A 22,766-nucleotide genomic window follows, 5' to 3' on the forward strand; every position below is an offset into this window, starting at 1 on the left:
GTGCACCAGATGCGTGTTCTGCACACATGTGCAATTGCCCATAAATAGGTCTGCACATTTAAAAATGAAAAAAAAATGCTGCGCCAACCTGGGAACCAGTTTGGAGGTGTGGCAGGCCTGGGTTGCTGCCAGTTCCAGTGACCCAGGCAGGCAAAGCACCTCTGGTGCCCACCTCTGGACTATAGTACTCATGATTCATAACACTGGCAAGGAAAGGTACCGTATTTTTCAGAGTATAAGAAGCACCTTTTTCCCTCAAAAAAGAGGCTGAAAATCTGGGTGCATCTTATACACTGAATACAGCAATTTTTTGCCTCCAGAAACTGCGCCCCCTTCATCAAAATGGCCGTGCATAGCTTTTAGGAGGCTTTCAGAGAGCTCCTGGGGGCTGGGAAGGCAGAAATTGTGCTTCCCCAGCCCCCCAGGAACACTCTATAAGCCTCCTAAAGGTTATTCATGCCCTTTTTTGGGGGGAAAATGGGCCTGTTTTGGGGGAGGTCTGCAGAATGCAAAAACTTTTTTTTTTAATTTGCCTCTTCAAAATCTTGGTGCGTTTTATACTCCGGTGCATCTTATACTCCGAAAAATATGGCATATGAAAGGACTGCAGCTCATTGTGTTTTATATTCAAAATGTAACATTTAGTTCCTGACATTTCCAATGCAGCTGAAGATTACAGCTTGAAACATGAGTGATCTCTGCCAATCAGGGAGTTTGTTCGCACAAGATGCTCTCTGAATTAATTCATTTAATATTTGAAAAGCACACCTCACTGCCACCTAGTGTCCTAGCCAATTACCTTTTAACCTAAGTAATTAATGGTCCAACATATCATGCAAAGACTGTGAAAATAAATAACTGCAACAAAACCACTAAGTCTTTTTGCCAGGCATATCATTATTCTATTGACAATCTGGCATGGATTCTCTTCACGTGTACCTAGAAGCCAAAATGGATTTTAGATTATTGTATAAACCCACACACTATGCTTATAAATCATGACTCATTCTTCATATGAATTCTAAAGCTTATTAAATAATTGCATTAATTATGTAAACTGTGGCTTTGCATATTGTGGGAGTACAGCAAGCTCTTTCAGCCAAGACAGTACTATTGAACTAGAGCTTTGTACTGTGTGAAATGTATTAAAATTCAATGAGTCATATTCCAACTTCTTTATATACACCTATAGAATTTCAACCTTTTCTGGTGATCAGACGTTAGAAAAATCTGATAATCTACACTAGCATACATTTAAGTTTTAACATACCTTAATATAGCACCTACTGTGTAAATTACTTTGTACTGCCAGCACAATAGAAATTTACTAGATTTTTAGGAGATTCTACTTGGCAAAAACACTCATTACTATCATGAGAATATGAGGTCAAATCCACTCATTTTGCAAGGAAATAAGCAATTTTCTCTATTAAATTACATGGTTAGAAAAATATTTTGCATATGTATTTACATGCCAGTGTATTGCCTTTCTATAAATATCCAATAGTGTACTGAATACAATATAGCTTCTGCTGCAAATGAGCACTGAATGAGATCAACATTCTTTGTCAGCTGTTAACATCTAGAAAGATTTCCGACAAAAGTTCAAATACAAAGCAGCCAGTTAGTTAGAACTGGTCTGGTTTCCTCTTTTTAAAATTACAGTGGCTGCAATAATCCACTAGAGGGCATTAACAAAGGAATAAAAAAAATGAACCAACAAAGGAATAAAAAAAATGAACCTAAAATCATTAGGCAAAAATATTTTTCATATTTAATGAGTAATAATGATTAACAAATATTACTGAAGCTACCAATCCTGTAAATTTTGACAATTTCAAACGTCCAATAGAATAAGCAAGTAAATTTTAGTTCAACATCCATCGTTGCTTACTTCTAAGCTCTACTAGTTTCTATAATTAATCACCTGCCATTAAGCTATTGCAAGCTTAAATTTTAAAAAGTTTATGCGTTATGCATTCAACATCATTGCCAATGTAAAGATTTTACTAAATACTCAGTCTACATAATTCTGTAACAGCGTAGGAGACATACCATGAAAAATCCATTTCAGAATGTTGTTAGTGTTATGGATATCAATTGTGATGTCCTTATAAATTGTATTCCTTTTTGAGAAATGTTTACCCACCAAAATGTATATTTTTATCTGTGATGAACCTTTCTGTTCAAATACATTCTTTGCAAGGTATAATAAATGACTGTATTATTTAACTCCAAATCACTTGCAGCTAGTCTTCAACTTACAATTGAGTCCAAAATTTGTTGCTAAGCAAGAAAGGAAGTGGGCTTTGCCCCATTTTATGACTTTTGCTCCATTTTAGGACATTGCAATTGTGATAAATATATGCCAGTTGCTAAATGCCCAAATTTTGATCATGTAATCATAGGGATGCTGCACCGTGTGAAAAAGTCACAAGTCACTTTTTCAGTCTGCTGTAACTGCCAGCTGTGATTATCAGTTGTAAGTCAAAAACTGCCTGACTTAAAGTGGAAAAAGTGACTTTATGACTTTTTCACACAAACTGCTGCAACATCCATGACCAAAGTATATACTGAACTTGTACTCTGGAGACTTCAGAAAAAATGCTCAAACAACTGGATTCTCAGGATAGTTTAAAAGAAATGAAAAATGGGTTTAGATTACAACGCACAACTGATCTAGTGCCTTTTTTCATCTTAGAAATTATTTCCGGACCAAAGAATTAAACACACAAGAATCAGATTATGGAGTGGCACTATTTTTTTATCCTAGTATGTTTGTGTGTGTATGTGTTATATTTAGTCTATTCAATTACACAATTACAAATTTATAAACCAGAGAATTCTGTGTTGAATCTTGATCACCACGTTCCTTTTCTTAAAACTTGTAGACTTCTCAAATCTTCATGATAAAGTCACTACCACAACCAGCAATGATAAAAACTTAATAGCTTTTATTGATACATGTAACAATCATTTAAGCATCGGCAATAGTCACTTCAACTTCCACCCCAGGCTCAATGCTGATAGAAGTTATCTGTTTGACAATCTCAGAAGGACTGTGTAAATCAATAAGGCGCTTATGTATGCGCATTTGGAAACGATCCCAAGTTTTGGAACCTTCACCACATGGTGTTTTTCTTGTAGTGATTCGCAGGGTCTAAAATGTAAGCAAAAAGATGTATTCAATAATCAAACTATTTCTAATACAATTTAATATTTGATATATAAAAAAATAATAAACTTTCCACAAATTAGATACCTTAGTAGGCATGCGAACAGGCCCTTTCACTTTTAGATTTTTTTCTTTAGCACCTCTGATGAGATCTGCACAAACTGTAAAAAAAGCAAGAATTTTAACTAAACATTAACATACAGATCATTTTAGCATTGTTTTGGATGTTGGCTCAGAATAGCGTATAAATTTTTCATAGTAATTCAATTAAGCCTTTGTCCTCATGGCCAACTATATAGTAACACTAATATAACCAATATACATCATTTTATTTCTATATCAATAAAAATACAACAGGCCAAACACATTCATGCTGCTTTATATAGGATTCAATAATACAAAATATATGAATCAATAAAAATTATTCTGATACCCCTATGTCTTTGTAAGAACACACAAGCTTGGATAATAACATGTAAATTACTACTAACCATTTAAAAATGTTTGTTCTGTTTTGTGACATACCCTTTTCAAGAGACTTCACATTGCGACTTGTCAAAGTAATTCTGATACGATGAATTGCTACTTCTTGTTCCACAGGGGCCTTTCCAGTATCTTTAAATGCCTATAACAAACCGCCAAAGTGAAAATTAGCAACTCAGCTATTAGCAACAGCAAACTACTTCTCGATCTCTCCCCCACCCAAAAAAAAGTGTGCAAGAAACTTCAATTCTTGGTTTGCTCACAATTAGGAACTGTAGAATATGCAGACCTTATTATCAAAGAAAGCTAGAAAAAGCTTTAAAAACGAGTAATATTTTATCAGCTTTCCATGAATGGTTGAGAAGTGGTAATGCTGCTTCACACAATAAGAGAATTGACATCTTAATATATAAATATTTGCCTGTGCTCTTTTGATATCTGCATAAAACTTTTTCCAGACTGTTCAGCAGTCTGTGCATTCCTTAGAGAACAGGTTGCCCTAATTCACTGAAGGATGCTCAGTTTGCTTCTAGTAAGAGAAAATCATAACTGTGGGACTGTTTTAAACAGGCACAATCAAAATTATGCAATTTTTAACTAATAAAGCAATGTGAACTTTCATTGACTGCAATATGCAAATCTGTCATAATGCATTGAATTATTTTTTGAACTATATAATTTTAGCCAGAATTGTGAAGTGAATAGAAATATATTATCTTATAACAAGATTCTATGTTCTCAAATACAAAAATAACCTTTAAACTTTTAAATTAAGGAGCAATAATCTGACAGCATTATAATGAAGTGATACGATTTTCCTCAGGTTCTAATTATCAGTCTTCATACTAAAGAAAAATTAGTTTTTCCCAGTCTTTGAAAACTTCCTGGTTTTCGTGTTGCAAATGCAGAAATACAGCAGTTCTTATTATACCTGAACAGGAGAGGGAGACAGGAAATACCTAGCTCGGTAGAATTCTAGTTTTAGTACAATTCGGGGTACATTTTAAGCCTTCTAAGAATCGGAACACATCCAGAAAACTTGAAATAACATCCAATGAAAAGAGATTGAGATCTAGGTCTCCTTCGTACCCCTTCCTCCTTTCTCCGCTTAGTGGTCCCCGTACGATTAAGTATTTAGGTAGCCCTTCCCACGCATCTTACTGGACTAGAGGTCTTCAAACTTGTCAACTTTAAGACTTGTGGACTTCAATTCCCAGAATTCTCCAGCCAGCTATGCTGGCTGGAGAATTCTGGGAATTGAAGTCCACAAGTCTTAAAGTTGACAAGTTTGGGAACCCCTGCACTGGGCCATCTGCAGGCACCTTTCCGACCCGCGCGGGACTTCAAGCCCAGCGGCAAAAAAGTTGGACCACAAAAGACACGCATGGAATAGCGAACACAGGACTTCGCCCTTTCCCCTCTCCAACGAACAGGCTCGTCTTGTTCCAGTGTCTATCGAGTCAGGAAGCGCCTTTGGGCAGGCAGAGAAAAAGGCGCGCGCCGGCAGAGAGCACGACGCAGGCGCGTGCGGCCGGGCAGGCAGGCGGCCTAAGAGTTCTCGCGCCGCTCGTACATCCTTCCCCTCCCCCAACCCTCGGCGCGGGGCTCCCCGCTTCCTCCTCTCACCATAGTTGCCGCGAAGCCTTCCTGACCGACTTAATCCCGGCCGAAGTGAGCACCAGAGGCCCAGGGAACAGCGGTGAGTCAGGAGACAAAAGGACAAGCCGCAGCACAGACAACCACCCAAAGGAAGCTCTCGTTAAAGAGGCAGCCTTTATATAGTCTGAGGGAGAACCATTCCCCGCCTCTTGCCCTTTGTCCCGGAACTGATATCGTTACGGCCAGAAACGTAATGGGTAGTGGAAGATCTGCAGGCATAGCCTCAGAGAGAGCGGCTGCTCCTATTGGCGCCAGAAAACAGTGGAGTGGAGGTGTGGATGTGGTTGGTCTCTCCCAGAACCATCGTCTGGAGAAGGTGGCGTTCTCTCCTGTCACTTTTTAGAATTACTTTGGAGGAGAGTAAAATGATCCCTATTGAGTCCAAATAGGCTATTATTTAAGATTAGCCGTTAGGAACACAAGGAATTTGTCTTTGGTGCCCATGGTCTCAGTGTACAGTAGGAGAATAAAATACATTCATCAAGATTCAAGAATAAAAAGATACAACACTTAGTGACAGTCAAGGTTACTAATAAGCTATCAAATCGTATTAGGAAACAAAAACAATAATTGAAAGATACAAGCAACATGGTTATGGTCATAAGTTGGAAGCTACTAGTAAGGAAAAGAGAAATAATAGTAACAGTCTTAGTAAATTATTTGACAGTGTTGAGGGAATTATTTGTTTAGCAGAATGATGGCATTCTGGAAAAAACTCTTCTTGTGTCTAGTTGTTCTGGTGTGCAGTGCCCTATAGCAGTGATGGCGAACCTTTTTCGCTTCGGGTGCCAAAAACATGAGCACGCGTGCTATCACGCATGCTCGTGTGCCCACCCCCATAATTTAATGCCCCCTGTGGCATGCCCCCTGTGCATACACACATTAATCCCCCCCCTGGCCCGCACTGTGCGCACCGCTTTCCTGGAGCCTGGAGAGGGTGAAAACAGCCTCCCCTACCTCCCTGGAGGCCCTGAAGCCCAACATTCCTGAACTTCCAGTTTGCACATTGGGCGTTTTTTTGCCCACCGGAGGCTTCAGGAGGCTTCCCTGAAGCCTCCAGAAGGCGAAAAAAAGCTCAACGCGCAAACCGAAAGTCCATTCCCATTTTGCTGAAAAATTGCTGAAAATCAAGACCGAAAATCATCTGGCCAGTGCACACATGTGCGCTGGAGCTGATAGGGCAACGCGTGCCCTCAGAAATTGCTCCGCATGCCACCTGTGGCACGCATGCCATAGGTTCACCATCACGACCCTATAGCGTTGTTTTGCAGGTAGAAGTTGAAACAATTTATGTCCAGAATGTGAGGGGTCTGTCTGTAGATATTTTCACAGCCCTCTTTTTGACTCGTGCAGTATACAGGTCCTCAATGGAAGGCAGGTTGGTAGCAATTGTTTTTTCTGCAGTTCTAATCCGTTGAAGTCTGTGTTTGTCTTGTTTGTTTGCAGAGCCAAACCAGACAGTTATGGAGGTGCAGATGACAGACTCAGTAATTCCTCTGTAGAATTGAATCAGCAGCTCTTTGGGCAGTTTGAGCTTTCTGAGTTGACGCAGAAAGAACATTCTTTGTTGTGCTTTTTTAATGATGTTTTTGATGTTAGGTGTCCATTTTAAGTCTTGAGATATGATATAATCTAGAAACTTGAAGGACTCTACTGTTGATACTGTGTTATCTAGTATTGTAAGAGGTGGTTTTCTTCTAAAATCCACCTTGATGAATGTATTTTATTCTCCTTATGTACACTGAAAGCATATATACCGAAGATAAATTCCTTATGTGTCCAATCATGTTAGATATTAACTCTGTCTGCTATAGTTTACAACAAGGTCCTCTGTTCAGGCGGGAACAGAGATTGAATCCTATTGGTTAAGAGGTCTGACAGCTCCCTATAAAAGGGCTGCTCTCAGACCAAGAAGTTGCTGGATTGTACAGACTTGTTGCATTACAATAAAGAGCTGTTGTTACGTTAAGCCAGTGTCTGCCTTCTCACTCCCCGATCTAACACTGGCGACGAGGATGGGATTGAGAGGCAGATAGGCGAAGAACGAGCAAGTAGATCCAGCCCAGAATTTGGCGTGGCAATTGAGCTACCATGTTGAGCGGTAAAATTCGAACCGCTCAACCGAGAATGGCGATGCATGCCCCGCCAACTCTGTATGACCCGATGATCGAACACTGGGAATCGTATATGTTACGATTCGAATGCTTCCTAGAGGCAAACGACCTCATGGGCATCCCCGACACCAGGAAAAAGAACTTCTTTCTGGTGTACTGCGGCAGAGAGGTTTTCAAAACCGCAAAAGACTTATCAGCCAACTCCGCTCCAAGCGGTTCCTTGGGCGGCGTTGCAGCAGACCCTGAAGATCCACTATGCCCCCAAGCCATCAAGGCACGTTCGCCGCCACCAATTCAACATAAGGAACCAGAAGGAAGGCGAATCTATCAACCAATATGTGGCGGCACTGCGAAAGGCAGCGACTTATTGCGAGTTCCGGGACCTGGACAATGTAATATTAGACCGCATAATCTGCGGTGTGCGGACATTAATCTGCAGAGACGTTTGCTGGCCAAATCAAACATGTCTCTGCAGATCGCACTCGATGAGGTCCGAACTTCCGAATCCGCAGACAAGTCCGCAGAAGCCTTGCAGCGGCAACACAACATGCCACAAACTGCGCAGAAGCAAACGCGCATCCATCACAAGGTCACTGAGCAAGAACCCTCTGACAGCGAAGATGACAGCTACCGCATGTGCAGTAGCCGCACGAAACCAGCACAAAAATTCAACTCACGAATGCCACCCTGCGCAAGCTGCGGAGGGGACCATGCCCGGTCTACTTGCAAATTTCGAGGCGCAACCTGCCGGCGTTGCGAGCGAAAGGGGCACATCGCCAAAGTGTGCCAGAGCGAATTTCCTACCACCACATGGCAGCCTAAGGACAATCCTAACTGCCAACAGAGGCCCACCCCAGGGGTTTGGCGTAAATCTCAAGGACGCCCAGAGAGAGAATCAAAGGTTACCCATCACACTGCGATAGGACAAGTCCGCACTAGGCGGCCAAAAAAACTGAAGATCACTGTCCTCGTAGAGGACACTCCCTGCGAGCTTGAAATAGACACTGTATCATCCTTAACGATCATGTCTTAGTCAACCCTGAAGCAAGCCATTCCGCATCTAAAGAAATGGCAGCTTCGCACCCCAGACATCAGCCTGCGTGACTATCAGGGGAACCAGGTCCCCATCATCGGCCAGGGCACCTTCTGTGTAAGATTCAAGGAATTCCACGCCAACCTGCTGGTGACTGTGGCCAGAAACGACCTGCAGAGCCTCCTGGGGCTTGACTGGTTCCAAGCCCTAGTGTTGGAGGTGACCAGAATCAACTCCGTGAAAGAAGACGGCACAGAGGCCATCTTTAAGGAGTTTGAGGACGTCTCCAGCCCCGGTCTTGGTAAGTATGTGGGGACGCCAATTTCTTTTAATTTGGACCCCAACATAGTGCCGATTAGGCTGAAGCCCAGGAGAGTGCCTTTTGCTCTCTGCCCAAAAATTGATAGGGAAATTGACAAGCTAGTTAGCCAGGGAATCCTAGTCGACCACGCTCGCTGGGAAACTCCCATTGTGACCCCGGTCAAGCCCGACAGGTCATTCCGCATCTGCGCGGACTATAAATGCACAATTAACAACGCGCTACAACAAAGAGAGGATACCAGGAGTCGTCCCCTATTTTGATGACATCTTGGTATTGACTGCAAACGAGGCGCAACTTTTAAAAAGAGTTTGTATGGTTTTGGCCAGAATTAGAGAAAAGGGCCTCTGGCTTAAAAAAGAAAAATGCAAAATTAATGTACCGAGGGTCGAGTTCCTGGGGTACAAGATCGTTGGCTCTGGGATTCACCCAACATCACAAAAAGTAAAAGCAATCCAGGAAGCCCCCACACCCTGTACACAAACCTAACTGCAGGCATTCCTCGGGCTCCTTAATTTCTACAGCGTCTTTCTTAAACAAAAAGCCACTGTTGCTGAACCGCTTCACCGTCTTCTAGCCAAGAAAGCCAAGTAGTCCTGGGGCCGAGCCGAGGCTGCCGCATTCGCCGCAGTCAAGCGACTGCTGACAGCTGACTCTCTGCCGAGCTTCTCATGGGTCGCTGGCTAAGATCCCACTTAGTCCGGCTACACCCAAACTATTCTGCTGTATCGCCCCCTCACTCAACAAGCAAAATTTGAAACTTTAGCATAGGGGACTCGGTATACGCCCACAACTACGCTGGGGGAACTCTGTGGATCCCTGCTACGGTGATAGGCATCACCGGGCCTCACTCTTATCTGCTAGAGCTAGAGTATGGTAGAAATTGGAGGAGGCATGTTGACCAACTCTGTGGTCGCCTCTCCCACTCCAATCTCAGAACACCAGACGAAACTCCCGAACAACTCAGCCAAGGCCCTACCCAAAAGGAGCAAGCGCTCACTCCCTCTACAGCCAACTCAAGCCCAAGGGTAACGGGGGACTTATCTGAATCTGTTGCAGGCCCACAGCGAGCTCCAAATGAGCAAATCCTAGAAGCTTCAGCCGCATCCTGGGAAAGGTTCCAGGAGGTTCCACCGAGCGGAGCTGGAGAGCAGACAGGCCCGTCCGACCTGCCCAAAGAACCGGTTCCAAATGAACTTCGCAGATCTAGTAGGATGAAACAACCCCCCCCTACCTACGGGATTACGTGACCAATAGAAACATCCTAACTAAGAGGGGAGGGGTGTTAGATATTAACTCTGTCTGCTATAGTTTCCAACAAGGTCCTCTGTTCAGGCGGGAACAGAGATTGAATCCTATTGGTTAAGAAGTCTGACAGCTCCCTATAAAAGGGCTGCTGTCAGACCAAAAAGTTGCTGGATTGTACAGACTTGTTGCATTACAATAAAGAGCTGCTGTTACATTAAGCCAGTGTCTGTCTTCTCACTACCCGATCTAACAAATCACATTCGGCCAGTAAAGAATTCTATTCTATTCGAGTAATTGTGTCAAGTAGCTCAGTGTTTCTCAATCTCAATCAAATTTAAAGATGTGCGGACTTCAACCCCCAAGACATCAATCCTGGAAGTTGGAGTCCATTCATCTGAAACTTGATTGATGTTAAGAAACACCGATTAGACGTTACGCAGACACACCAGAAACACACTTAGACTAAGAGGGGTTTTCCAACTCTTAGAATCAAGCAGGTAAGGAATTTGGTGTTTTGTTCGTTTATTATTACAAAGGAGCTGGGTAGACACCTGTCTAAATAACTGGTTATTTTTATTCTATTTAATTCAAATAATTGAATTGAGCCTTATTACACTTGGTTTAAATTACTACATTACTAAATTACTAAAAGTCTCAGAAATCCTAGTTGGTGGGAAACATGCTGCCTGGAAATTTTGGGAAATATACTGGTAGTCCAAGCAGTTTCGAATGCATCGTATTGGGAAAGTTGCATTTGAATTTTAACAATGCTAAAATATCAGGATATTACTATTACTATTAAGTAATATTTATATTAAGTGTATCAGATTATTCAAGGACAGTTACAAAATAATTTTACCATTAAACCTAATTAGAGTGATACCTTAGTACTCATCATTATTTAGTTCCAGGAGGTGTGATGAATACCAAAACTAGTAACTATCAACATTTTTTTCCCATAAGGAATAGTATAGTGAGTCACAAGGCAGTTATCACCAATAAGTTCTAGCTTGTGCATTAAATACCAAATAAACAATGAGTACTGGGACAAAATGTTTGTATCAAAAAAAATTGAGTACAAAATTTGCTGAGTACTACTTTATCTAAAAATTATTTCACAAGTCGAATCAGATCTGCAATTATTTTATATTTGATTTTTATTCACTTTACCAATTGAAAAACAGTATATTTTCATTAACTTTTATAAATCTATGGTGATGACATAATGGCTCCATAACAAAAACAAAATCTTATGATTCTTTAGAATATTAACAATTTCTCCTTAAATGTATAGTTAGCTTCAACTTTGTCAAAGGCTTTCAATTTCAGTTGATGGAAAACTTTTGTTTTCATAATGTCATAGGTAATACTGAAGCAAAATTGATAATAGTTCAGTATTGTAAACTTAAATTTGTCGGAAATGGATTGCTCCAATAAGCCACTAGATGGCTACTGACAACAAAAAAGAGGTATACAATCTTTGAACTAAATCATTATTTTTGCAGGCAATTTTGTCATATAATTTGGTGGCCTAGTGATGAAGATGCTTGCCTACTTGCAAGGTTGAGAGTAGGTAGAAGCAAATATTTCTCTCCTAGGATACAAAGAAAAAAAGTGAATTCCATGTTAACTATAATACAACCATGTGAACTATAAGAAATTGAACATTTGACTTTAAGCACAGTGTGTGAGAAAGTACAATAGTGCTATCTCAGTGTAGAAGTGAAATGACAAGACAGGGAGAAACAGAGTAGCATACTTGTTCAAGGAATAATATACACGAAAAGTCTATAACCCAAAATTGAAAGACATTGTTTTTGCAAAACATTTTTTTTAAAAAAAGGTTTGGTGTTTCAACAACCTTAGGCAATTAGCGAAGAAATTAATATTATTTATCTAAATGAAAACAGGTTGAAAATATCATAGGAATATAGGAGAACATGATGTTTTCCTAGCCTGTACAATGACATTTTCCAAAAGGTGGCAATGGCAAATCAGTTCCACAGTGTTGCCAAGAAAATTTTCAGGATATGTCTCTGAAATCAACAAAAGTTGACCTAGGTTTAAAGACTTACCTTATAATACAGTATATGTTTAGCAGTTAAATTTATTGAAGTAACATGAAATATAGCTGAATGTCTTTTCTTTTCTTTTTAGTTTCTGAACTGAGGTGGAAGAATTCTACTGTAGAGTTTAAATTAGTGAAATGATGTGAAACACTGAGTTGTGGATAAACTGTAATAAAATGGGAATTTAATTGCTAACTATGTCAACAAGAGCATAGTATGGTATTAAAATATTCATGTAGTGTTCTATTAGAGAACATAGAAACTCAGATTTTGGAGACATAACACCTAGTCATTCCATTTAGGTGTGGAAATAATTATAAAGAGAGTGTAAGGAAGATTATCTTGATAATATATACAGAATACATTGCCTAAGTCAAAATAACACGTGGAAGCTGCTCAGGCAGCTGCTCTCTCATTGAAGAATGAGGATGAAGAGGAACAGCATAATCAAACTTCCAATAATTTTTTAAAAGTCCTTTTCTAACCTTCCTATTGAATTTCCTGGCCTGATCTACCTACCTGGATAACAATCAGGTACAGCAATATTTTTCTTTATGTGCTATTTATGTTTTTATTTACAGATGCAAGTAGATGTCAGCTAAGGGATAATCACTCTATAAGGGGGAAAAAAATCAGTTAAGGTGGAAGTCTTATTTCAGTACTCAAAAACCTGTATTTTCATGTATTTATAGAACATCCTGCATAGCAAGTTATCCAATATTTTATTTTTCTAAAATTAATCATAGGACAATTTTAGATATGGAAGGGGAGTGACATTTTTTTCAGTAGATACTGAAGTGGAAAATTGTCAGCAAAAATTCAGGAGTATCAGCTGTTCCCTGGTTTTTTTAACCACTATTTAGTGATTAAACTGCAGCAGCTATTTAAAATCTCTAAAATACAGATTTCATAAAGCCATACTATTGTAAAGACTGTTCTTTTAATGTAATAATTGGAATTGTAACTATTCAATTCTATCAGTTTTGTAAAAACACAATCTATAACATTAGATGTTGACGTACTATAGCAGTGATGGCGAACCTTTTCGGCACTTAGTGCCCAAACCAGAATGTGCATGCATGTGCGTGTGCCAGAATGTCGTAAACCCAAAGACCAACTGCCCAGCACATGCATGCTTGCTGTTTGGTCATTTTTCGGACTATTTTCAGGGCGTCTTTTCGGGCTGTTTTCAAGCCAAAAACGGCCTAGAAAACGGCCTGAAAATGGCCTGAAAAACATCAGCGAAGACCAGCTAGACAGTGCCCATGTGCACACTGGTAACCAGAGGAGCAGCTGGCAATGGAGCACGTGCCCACAGAGAGGCTCTGCTTGCCACCTCTGGCATGGTGCCATAGGTTTTCCATCATGGTACTATAGAAATGGACATTTCTGCTGAAACAGAATCTGTTGTTCTTGCAGGACCACTCTGAACTGTGATCATATTCGTGATTCATAGGAAAAAAGGGTCATATAAAAACTCATATAAGGTCATATAAAAGGGTCATATAAAAACTCATATAATTGATCACAAATTCTGTAGTCATAAATTAATATTTAAACTGTTCTTAGTTGGTCAAATTATTTAAAGTTCTAAATATAAATGAAATGTAATCAATAAAAGTTAAGCTAAATAGATTAAGGACATTTTTGGTTTATCTTATTTCTAGATGCTTTGTAATTCTAATTTAAAATCAAAATCTTATTGTTCAAAATTTTAAAGATAACAATAATAATGTACATTATATTATAAAGAAGAGTAGTAGGAGCAGATATTTTCTTCAACATTTGGCTTAGAGCTTTGTATAGATATGCATCACAAACCAAACTCTCCTGTTTTATTTTTAACATTTTTACAAAATAATACAGACTCTCAGTATAAATTTATTTTTTTTATTAAAATAGTTTCTACTAATTTCAGTGAATACTGAATAAGTATACATAGGATTAGATTAGAATTTGTTCTCTGAAATAAGCTACAATAAGTATGCTGCCTTTTAAGTATCTTTTCAAATGAACAAAACCTTTTGTAACTTTTGTACGCTTGACAAATATTTTTTAAGAAAGTTTACAATTTATTTTGGCAGAAAGCATAGGAAGTAATTTCTTTTAAAAGACCAGTAAAAGAATATACACTTGATTAATTAATAAGACCAATATTTTAACTATAATAATAAATTTTTGCATTTATTATATGGAAGATGGCATCGAAGGAAGAGAAATAATATATGTGAACTAGGAATTTCTACAATAGCTTCCTTCCCAATTTACATGGTAGAAATAAATGAACACCTGCAGTTATTTTCTTATTGAAAAAATTGTTTCAGAAAATATATACAAAAACTGTAGTTAAATATCTTTCTTATTTAAGGTTTTCAATCATACACTACCATGTTTAAAGTTACATATATATTCTTTACATATTTTGAATTGCAGTAATTCAAAAATAGTTAACATTTTATTGATATTAATGTTTAATGGGGCAGGGAGAATAGCACATCATAATTTGTCCAAAGGTTCACAGCACAAATTTTTGGATTCTTTGTTTTATTGTGGTGTTAAGAGGTGAATGCATCTTTCAAAAATAAATAAATAATTGAGAAACTGAATACTGTGAATCCTAACAAGCAGAAAAAACTTGTCACTCTTTCAAATAACTTCATGTCTAGAGTATGTATATATTTCTTGAAAGCATCAAAGTTAAGATCAATAACATACACTTTAGCTAGGACAAAGATAATAATACAAGTAGCAAAAGATAAGACAAAATCTGTTTACACTACTACAGGCAAGCAATGAAGATCGTGAAGGAGACATTCTGCACTAGGACGCTCGGCTACATCAGCTCTCCAACAGCTTTCAATTACTGTCTCAAGTTGTTGGCCGATGGCTGAACCTTTAAACACAGCTGCATTTAGAGAGGGGCGCAGGTTACATGCTACCACAGAGTAAAGTATATACTGGCGCTCACCTAGATAAGGCTCTTGCTGGGTTACCATTTGCCAGAGAGTAATAGCAAAAGAATAGATATCTGCCTTGGGTGTGATTTTCTCACCTTTAAGAAGTTCAGGAGCACGATGTGTGTATGTTCCCCCTTGATGACAAAGATGTAGTTCTGAAGATTCGCTATCGTCTAGCTTTTGAGAGCATCCAAAGTCTCCAATCTTACAAATATTATGTTCTGTTATGAATATGTTAGCAGGTTTTAAATCCAGATGCACAATTAACTGAGAATGGAGAAACATTAACCCTGCCACAATATCACAGGAGTAAATGACAGCTTGAGCTGTACTCAAAAACCCATAGTCACATTTAAGGCCATCGTTATTTCCTGTTAAATAACCAGTCCCATAAATAACATGATGTAGAGTGCAATTACCTGCATATTCCATAATTATGGTACCCAAACTATCCTGACTAGTAGGGGTACATGTGCTAGCAGCTACTATGTGTACCACATTGTTATGGTCAAGACGTGCTACATTTAGTTCTGCCCAGAAGCTTTGCCGTGATGCCAAATGGTTCTTACTGCATCTCTTCACTTGTTTTACAGCCACTGTAGCTCCATGGTAAGTTGCCTTGTAAACAGAACCAAACCCACCAGAGCCCAGGAGATGCAGAAGACATAACTGATCCCAGTCAATTGAACACCAAGCTAAGTGGGGGGGTAGCCGACGAATCCTAGATGTGCTTCCTACCCCAAAGAACTTTTCTCCTTTGGCAGGACAGACCAAAGGGCTACTGCAGGGACGTGCATTCAGAGATGGAGAGAATTCCAGATGGAGAAGACGATTAAGAGGAAGAGGGGATGGCATGATTATCTAAGGAAAAAATTAGGCAAAACTAGATTAACAAAGAGGGAAAATGTTTCTAAAATAGAAAGTAAATGCAAATTCAATACTCTTCTGTTCTTTTGTACTATATACTTTTATAGTACAATATGGTATACCAAGTTACTATATACTTTCCATAAACGCTATTATCAGTTAATAAATGCCAATCAGTTTCAGATGATAGGTAAATTAAAGGTTTCCCTATCTAGTTATGTCAGACTCCAGGGTGGACTTTGGTCATTTTTGTTTCTTCTTCAAGAGACAGTGTGGTCCAAAGAGATTTTCCATGGACATGTGACCAGCCAAAGGTATACGGAAGGCCTTCCCACCAAAGTAGTACCTATTAATCTACTTGCATTTGCATGCTTTTCAACCACTAGGTAGACAGGAGCTGGGACAGGAATGGAAGCTCATGCCATTACATGGCGCGCGACACAATTCTCTGTCAGAATTTTCCTCATTTTAAACTGTATAGCAGGTAAACATCTGCAGGTATTTCATTCTTGTGAAAAAGAAATCAACTTTTTGCATCCTTGAGCAGCAGTTAAAAGCAAAAAGTCTCCTGGAAGTGATAATTTTATGGAGCTACATAACTAATTAACGAACTATTAGCTGCAATTTTACAAAACAGATTGTTTATATATTATAATTCTGGGTATTTTAGGTATGTTTTTTAAACAAGTACTATGGGTGAAATTAATAAAAGGAATTTTGACTTGTTACAATCACTTCATTAACAACTCCTACTCCCTTTTATAAACCAAAGTGGTAACCGCTGGCACTAATAACAGTTTTCTTTCAGAGGTAAATTACTTCAGTGGGAATCTTGCTGAGATCAGAACAGCAGAGATCAAAGGGTTACTTCTTTCTTTGATTGGCCTTTAAATAGCTGCTGAATTGTAAATTACTGTACTGAGCCTCAGAGGGGCAATTTTAAGAATCAATAATAGTCACTGACTGATATAATACATGTTTTACAAGTAAAATTGTAAAATCCAGGTAAGAACACATGAGCATAGATAAAAATGTATGCTGTTAGTAGGAGTCATAAAAAAGAGAAGCTCAAATGTGTAATTTGTTATAAAAACTCCCATGACTGGATAGTGTTTTTATTAACTTCTTAAAATAATATAGAACAAATTATTAAACTTTTAAAATTTGAAATATTAGAATGTTTAAGACCTACTTATTTTAAGCTATTTTATCAAATTCTTTATTCAGATGACAAATAGGTGCTAAATAGGTAGCTCTGTGATATAACAAAAAATCAATTAAAAAAAAACTTAGCTATGTTTGGTGCTCCTTAAGGGATTTTCATATTCAGTATGCTGTAGAATTTTGCTACTTGCCTTGTAGTGTTTGGATTCTTATCTCCAAGTAGATACTTATATAAGTTCAAATTTCAATAAGTATGCTATCTATTCAGCAACAATAATTTCTGATAGTCTATTTCTTCATGGGGACAATCTTTTGTTATAAAGGATCTTCTTATGTCAGCCCTCAAGGATTGTTGATTGGTGGCTATCAAAACAGCAGGAGTGAAAACTCTGCGATACAATGGGAGAAAACCGTTAAGTTGTTTGAAATACTGACTTACTTATGCAGTAAACTAAATAGCTATTACTTCAAAGAAATTATGTTTTGGTCTTCTTAATCTGGGCTGGATAGAGTCAAATACAGATAACTTGACTTCCTAACTCTAATTATATTCCATAAGGGGATTAGCCATGAAATGTTTAATGGTAGTTTGAATAGGTTATGTTTAACAGCATATCAAATTGAATCCTTTGTTCCAAGTCTATAACCAATTTCCTTTCCTTAAAAGAGCTACTTAGTTAATATAGAATTATGCTAATCCTTTTTTCTTCCTTTGTACAATAGTTATACTTCATAGTAATAATAAAATAATTATACTTTCCTAGTTTGGTTGTAGGTTAGTTTACTATTGATTGCAGTAGAGAATCTGTGGCTTTCATGTTATTTTGCATTCATTGAATGAAAACCAATGTTCTGTGTCTTACAAAAACAAAGAGGAAAAAAATGCTATTAGTTTCTTAGTGGAATCGCTAGTGGTTATGTGATAGCATTTGTGATGCTATGTAACTTTTTCAATGTATAATTAAAAATAAAAATAGAGGGAATAAAAGTTCTACAAAAACCAAACATGTTTAACTCTCTGTCTCAGGAGAACTTCAATATCTTTTAAAAATAAACACACATTTCTCCTTGAAGAATCCCCCCCTCTCCAATGCTTCAATAGGGCATAATGGATATGCACTGAACACTTTTATTACCTGTTTCTATTTCTCCGGAATGGACATAATATTCCATGTATAGAGAAAGGCAGAAGGTAGGATGCTATTCCTAACTAAAGAATTATTTCCTTTTGCTCAATTGTGCTCATGTAATTCACAGATTTCCAGGTGTTCATGATAATAAGCAGCTATCTTAGGAAGCTGATTTTGGATTGTAAGTCTGCATTTCCCAGCTTTTATATATGTTCATTTTGGCTTGATCAGCTATTCTTTACATAGACCAATGTTGGGTAATTTATTTTCTACAAGCCAATGGAGAAGCATTGTCATCCATTAAAGTGAGAGGTGCTAGTTTCACTGAGAGAAACAAAACTTTTAACCATAACAAAGAACTTCCCTCCAAGCCCCATGTTCAGTTTTGGGCATACCTATTTCAAATCTGACACCTTCATTAGAGATTAATGCAGCAAGTATTGACTTTAAAAATTTAGTTTATACAACCTCATTGGGAGGTTTAACAAATAGTCAACCTGTGTCACATACAAGATCTTGCCCTGTTCAAGAGTTTGACCTTAGACACTTTAATGCCTGCAGGAGTAAATTCTTCTGATACAGAAGAATCTTCTGATGTAGTTTATGTACATATGAATGGGTTTTCCAGGATTGAGAGTTATGGACTATTGTCCTAAGGTATTTGATGACAGTGCTCCCTCTCATAGCCACTCTCACATGAATTAAGGTTTAATTTATAAAGATCACAAAAATAGGTAATTAAATTTCAATGCTCTTCTGTACAAGCAGAGATCCATACATTTGCAGGATCATTGACTAAACCTGGAGGTTTATTCCCAAGATTTTCAAAGGATCTATTGGGTCTTTGGAGTTGAGCTAATTAATGGGATACTATTAACACTAAAAGTCAGCTAAGGATTTGGAGGTTGAATATGTTGCTAATGATTCTCAAAATGAGTGGACCAAAATGAGAAGGGAAAAAGCCCAGTTATGTCCACAACAGTTAGCTTTCTGACTTTATGTTTGGGTGTAGAGATTGGGTGTACTGTAGATAATGAACTGAATCTTTCTTAGGCAAAATACTTAGAAGCCATGTCTACATTAGACATAGTTGATCTGTCTTTGGAGAATCATTCTTGTGTTTGAAAGTGCCTTACAACAGATTTGGCTAATTCAGTCTCAGGTAAAGGGAATCTATCGATACATATTTGAGTCTTTCAAATGATATCAATTATCAAATATTCTTAAATCTTACCTTTGAAAGCATTCACTCCTGCAAAAATTCAGCCCTTGGAGCTTTAGGACTTCTACTTTGGAATGTTATGATTCAGATTTGCTTAACTTTAAGTCAGCTACTTCAAATTGGTTTCAAGAACAAGTCAAATCAATGTTTATTATAAAGGACTGTAAGCTTTTGCAGAGTTGGTTCTTCTTTCTGATTATATTTGTCACCTGCGGCCTTGTTGTTTTTAATCATCAGTGGTTTGGTTGAAGAAATTACTCTGATAGATCATCAAAGCGAAGGAATTACCTATATAGAGAAACTTATCTGGCCTTTGTAAACTCTCTTTGAACTAAAGAAATAATTTTGTGCCATATATTTGGAGTTCTTATGCTGCCTTATACATACTTTAATAGCTATTCTTTTTCTAAAGCTTTTGAGGCTGCAATAGGTTATGATGCTGAAGTAGAAACTGAGAAATAATAAGTTCTAGTCCTCTTGTAGGAATGGAAGTTACAAGTAGTAGTGGATACATACTTACAAATAGTAGTAATGAATAGCTACAAGTTGTAGTACTAAGTTTCTGAACTGGAGATAGAATTGGGTTGGATGGTGTTTTCTGAATTTATATTAATTAATCTGTCATTTAAATTTTAAATAAACCTTTAGAATTAATATTACATTATGATGAAAAGCAATGACTTCAAAGAACAGGGATGGCTTTTTAAAGAACTGCCATTTCCTAATATAATATGATTAAAAATGTTAAGTAGAAAAGTACCAAATTAAATTCTACTCACATAAAGTGGCAAGTTGCTGAATTTAGAATTGGATAATGATCACAAATCTCTGATCTGAAAATTTTAATTTAGAATTCTGGTAGTGCCTTCTTGCTGTGGATTTAAGGTTAACAAAATGTTTAATACAATTTGTCTACACAAGAGGGCAATCTTATCTTTTATTTGGTATGAATGTAGCTAAAGAACAATTTTGAACAATGCATTTAAAGTAATTTCCTTAAATTACTAGTATTGATAGGAAAGAATCATTAGATTTTTATCCTATAAATAGAAACAAAAATCCAATTATTACTTGTTTACCAACTTCACTCAACATTTTCTCTATTATGTTCAATAGACTAAAGGCTGAGAATATAGGGGTTCATGCTGGGATAAGAAATATTCCATATACTGAGATATGGATTGAAAGACTTAACTCAGTCATCCATACCATGGGAATGTTCTTGAAGTGTCCGGAAGCTTCAGCTGATGTCCAATTCAGCAGTAGGGGCCATTGTATGTGACCCAAGCACATGTATGCATATCTTACCCTTCAGTTCCATAAGCTGCATTGGTTGCCAGTTTGATTCTGGATATAATTTAAGGCACTAGTTATAACCTTCAAAATCCTACATGGCAAGGAGTTAGGTTATTTGAAAGAAGTTCTCTCCCCAATTACATCTACTCATCAGGTCTGGCAGAAGAGGAATGTTATGGTTCAAGGAGCCGTTTGATGAGACCCAGGAAGAGATGCTTTTCTGGCTTGGCACCCACCTTCTGGAACATCACCCCTACCCAAAGTAAGATTGGACCAAACCCTGTTGGACTTCTGGAAGTTCCTCAAATTTTGGGTTTTGCCATCAGCTGGGGGAGGGCGGTCCATAGAAGTGCAGAGTCCATTAATTGGCTGGTGTAAGTGTAGACTGCACACTTTCCTGGTTTTTGTTTTAATGTTGAATTATGTTGGTAGCTTCTATTTTTAATCATGTAGGCTTCCAGAGTCACGTCATTAGGATGGGTGGCTATATAAATTCTATAAATAAATGTTATTTCTGAGGGAATCACAAATCTTATATCTTCTTCAAATTTCCAATGCAAAGTGAAGAGGAAAAACCGAACCTATGAATCACCAACTATTTTATTGTTCTCACATAAAAAAAGGCTTAGCAGGTTATTCTCAATGAAGTGTACTCTTATGAAGAAACCAGTTTTGCTAGATTCACTCACCTCATATTTCATGTTTCCAATGTTGATATGAAATGGTGTCAATTAAAAAAACTGAGTGGATCTGAATAACTTGTGATAGATTCTATGAAGTATGGAGCTTTAGAAAAGAATTACTATTTGTGATATAATTCAGTTACACTTTCAGAACACAGGTAGAGTACAATTCTCTGGATCTTGAGCTTCAATACTATTTTTCACCATTGACTTTATAGTAGTGTTTCCTAACCTTGGCCGTGTGAACTCCTAGTATTCCATAGCCAGCATGAACATTGAAAATTCTGGGAGACCTCCACATATCTGAAAATGGCCAATGTTGATAAACACAGATATAGAGGATTTGGCTATTAGAAATTGTTCAACTCTTCAGCTTACTGGAATTGGTAATGTTGTGAGAAACCTGAATAAATTGAATCTTCCAATACTAGTCTAAACCTTGTATTTGCACAATGATTTATTCAGGTACTGTATAACAGATTCACATAGTAATTAACATAATACTTTCAAATTGCTAGCTTGACCATTAATATTAGAAATGTAAGCACTCATAGTACTATAAAATATCTATGACCATGAATTTCACATATTTCAATTTCACAGAAATATGAGCTTGCTCTCAATCTAATCCTTCTAAAATAATCGGCCATCCTCTCTATAAGAAGATTTTACTTGTTATCTATGTAATTTGCAAATATCAAGGTTAGTCTATTTTTATTTGAATGGGTTCATACATTGTACAGATTGTACAAAGTTTGTTTCAGGTGTACGTAGCATTTTGTGGGAAACAATTGATGGTTCTCTTCTCATATTCTTCTGTTTCCCCATCTTTCAAAAGGAATTCTTTTTAATAGCCGACATACTGGAGATATTGTTTTAATTGGGATTTTTCACTGAAACATTTTCACATTTAGGGCTGCACAGCTGAAGGGCTTAAGGCTGCACGAAGCAGCCAGTTTTCTTTCTGAACTCCCTTCCTAAGCATGGATAAATCTTCCATTTTTCATGGAGGAAACACTAAAAGTCAAAGTCTTTCAGAAACATAATATGCATTTCATTAAGATTCCCAAAATACAAAAACAAATAATCCTGGACTGAGCTATTATAAATCTGGAACACTTCACAATGTTGTCCTGAACAGTAACTGCATATTCTTTTATAAGGTTTTATTAAATTTTGTGTTTTGGAATCATGGGAGAAAAGTGAAAGCGTTTTGAGGTGGGCAAACAACAGCTGAGCCAATTTGGTGTAGAGCAGTGGGTCTCAACTTTCCTAACACCGCAACCATTTAATACAGTTCCTTATGTTGTGGTGACACCCAACCATAAAATTATTTTATGTTTTCCA

The 22,766-nt window shown here is 37.6% G+C and overlaps 2 protein-coding genes across 4 annotated transcripts; both read right to left on the reverse strand.

The window, feature by feature from the left end:
* Positions 1 to 2,932: 2,932 nt before the first annotated feature.
* RPS20 (ribosomal protein S20) lies at positions 2,933 to 5,436 on the reverse strand. The gene is made up of 4 exons (XM_081953095.1): positions 5,285 to 5,436; positions 3,701 to 3,800; positions 3,263 to 3,336; positions 2,933 to 3,160 (listed from the first exon to the last, which is right to left on the reverse strand). The coding sequence occupies exons 1-4, from the start codon at positions 5,285 to 5,287 to the stop codon at positions 2,978 to 2,980; spliced, it is 360 nt and encodes a 119-aa protein (XP_081809221.1). The 5' UTR covers positions 5,288 to 5,436; the 3' UTR covers positions 2,933 to 2,977.
* An 8,608-nt stretch (positions 5,437 to 14,044) lies between these two features.
* Positions 14,045 to 19,595, reverse strand: MOS (MOS proto-oncogene, serine/threonine kinase). 3 transcript variants are annotated; one of them, XM_081952390.1, is made up of 4 exons: positions 19,453 to 19,595; positions 17,845 to 17,946; positions 17,280 to 17,475; positions 14,045 to 15,918 (listed from the first exon to the last, which is right to left on the reverse strand). In XM_081952390.1, the coding sequence occupies exon 4, from the start codon at positions 15,910 to 15,912 to the stop codon at positions 14,872 to 14,874; it is 1,041 nt and encodes a 346-aa protein (XP_081808516.1). In that variant the 5' UTR covers positions 15,913 to 15,918; positions 17,280 to 17,475; positions 17,845 to 17,946; positions 19,453 to 19,595; the 3' UTR covers positions 14,045 to 14,871. The 3 variants fall into 3 exon arrangements, with proteins under 3 accessions (XP_081808516.1, XP_081808517.1, XP_081808518.1); XM_081952391.1 differs by lacking the exon at positions 19,453 to 19,595 and adding an exon at positions 18,225 to 18,435; XM_081952392.1 differs by lacking the exon at positions 17,845 to 17,946 and having other exon boundaries at positions 17,280 to 17,477; positions 19,453 to 19,574.
* Between the last annotated feature and the right edge of the window lie 3,171 nt (positions 19,596 to 22,766).

Source organism: Natrix helvetica, assembly GCF_964273705.1.
Source record: "Natrix helvetica genome assembly, chromosome: 4".
Taxonomy (NCBI): domain Eukaryota; kingdom Metazoa; phylum Chordata; class Lepidosauria; order Squamata; family Natricidae; genus Natrix; species Natrix helvetica.

What these genes read in the sequence shown, in the direction of transcription:
- RPS20 (XM_081953095.1), bottom strand. An exon ending in TGTGAAGTCTCTTGAAAAGG is followed by an intron (nt 3,337 to 3,700) that starts GTATGTCACAAA and finishes CTTTTTTTACAG; the next exon opens with TTTGTGCAGATCTCATCAGA. An exon ending in CTGTTCGCATGCCTACTAAG is followed by an intron (nt 3,161 to 3,262) that starts GTATCTAATTTG and finishes CTTACATTTTAG; the next exon opens with ACCCTGCGAATCACTACAAG.
- MOS (XM_081952390.1), bottom strand. Translation starts at nt 15,912, where the DNA reads ATGCCATCCCCTCTTCCTCTTAATCGTCTTCTCCATCTGGAATTCTCT.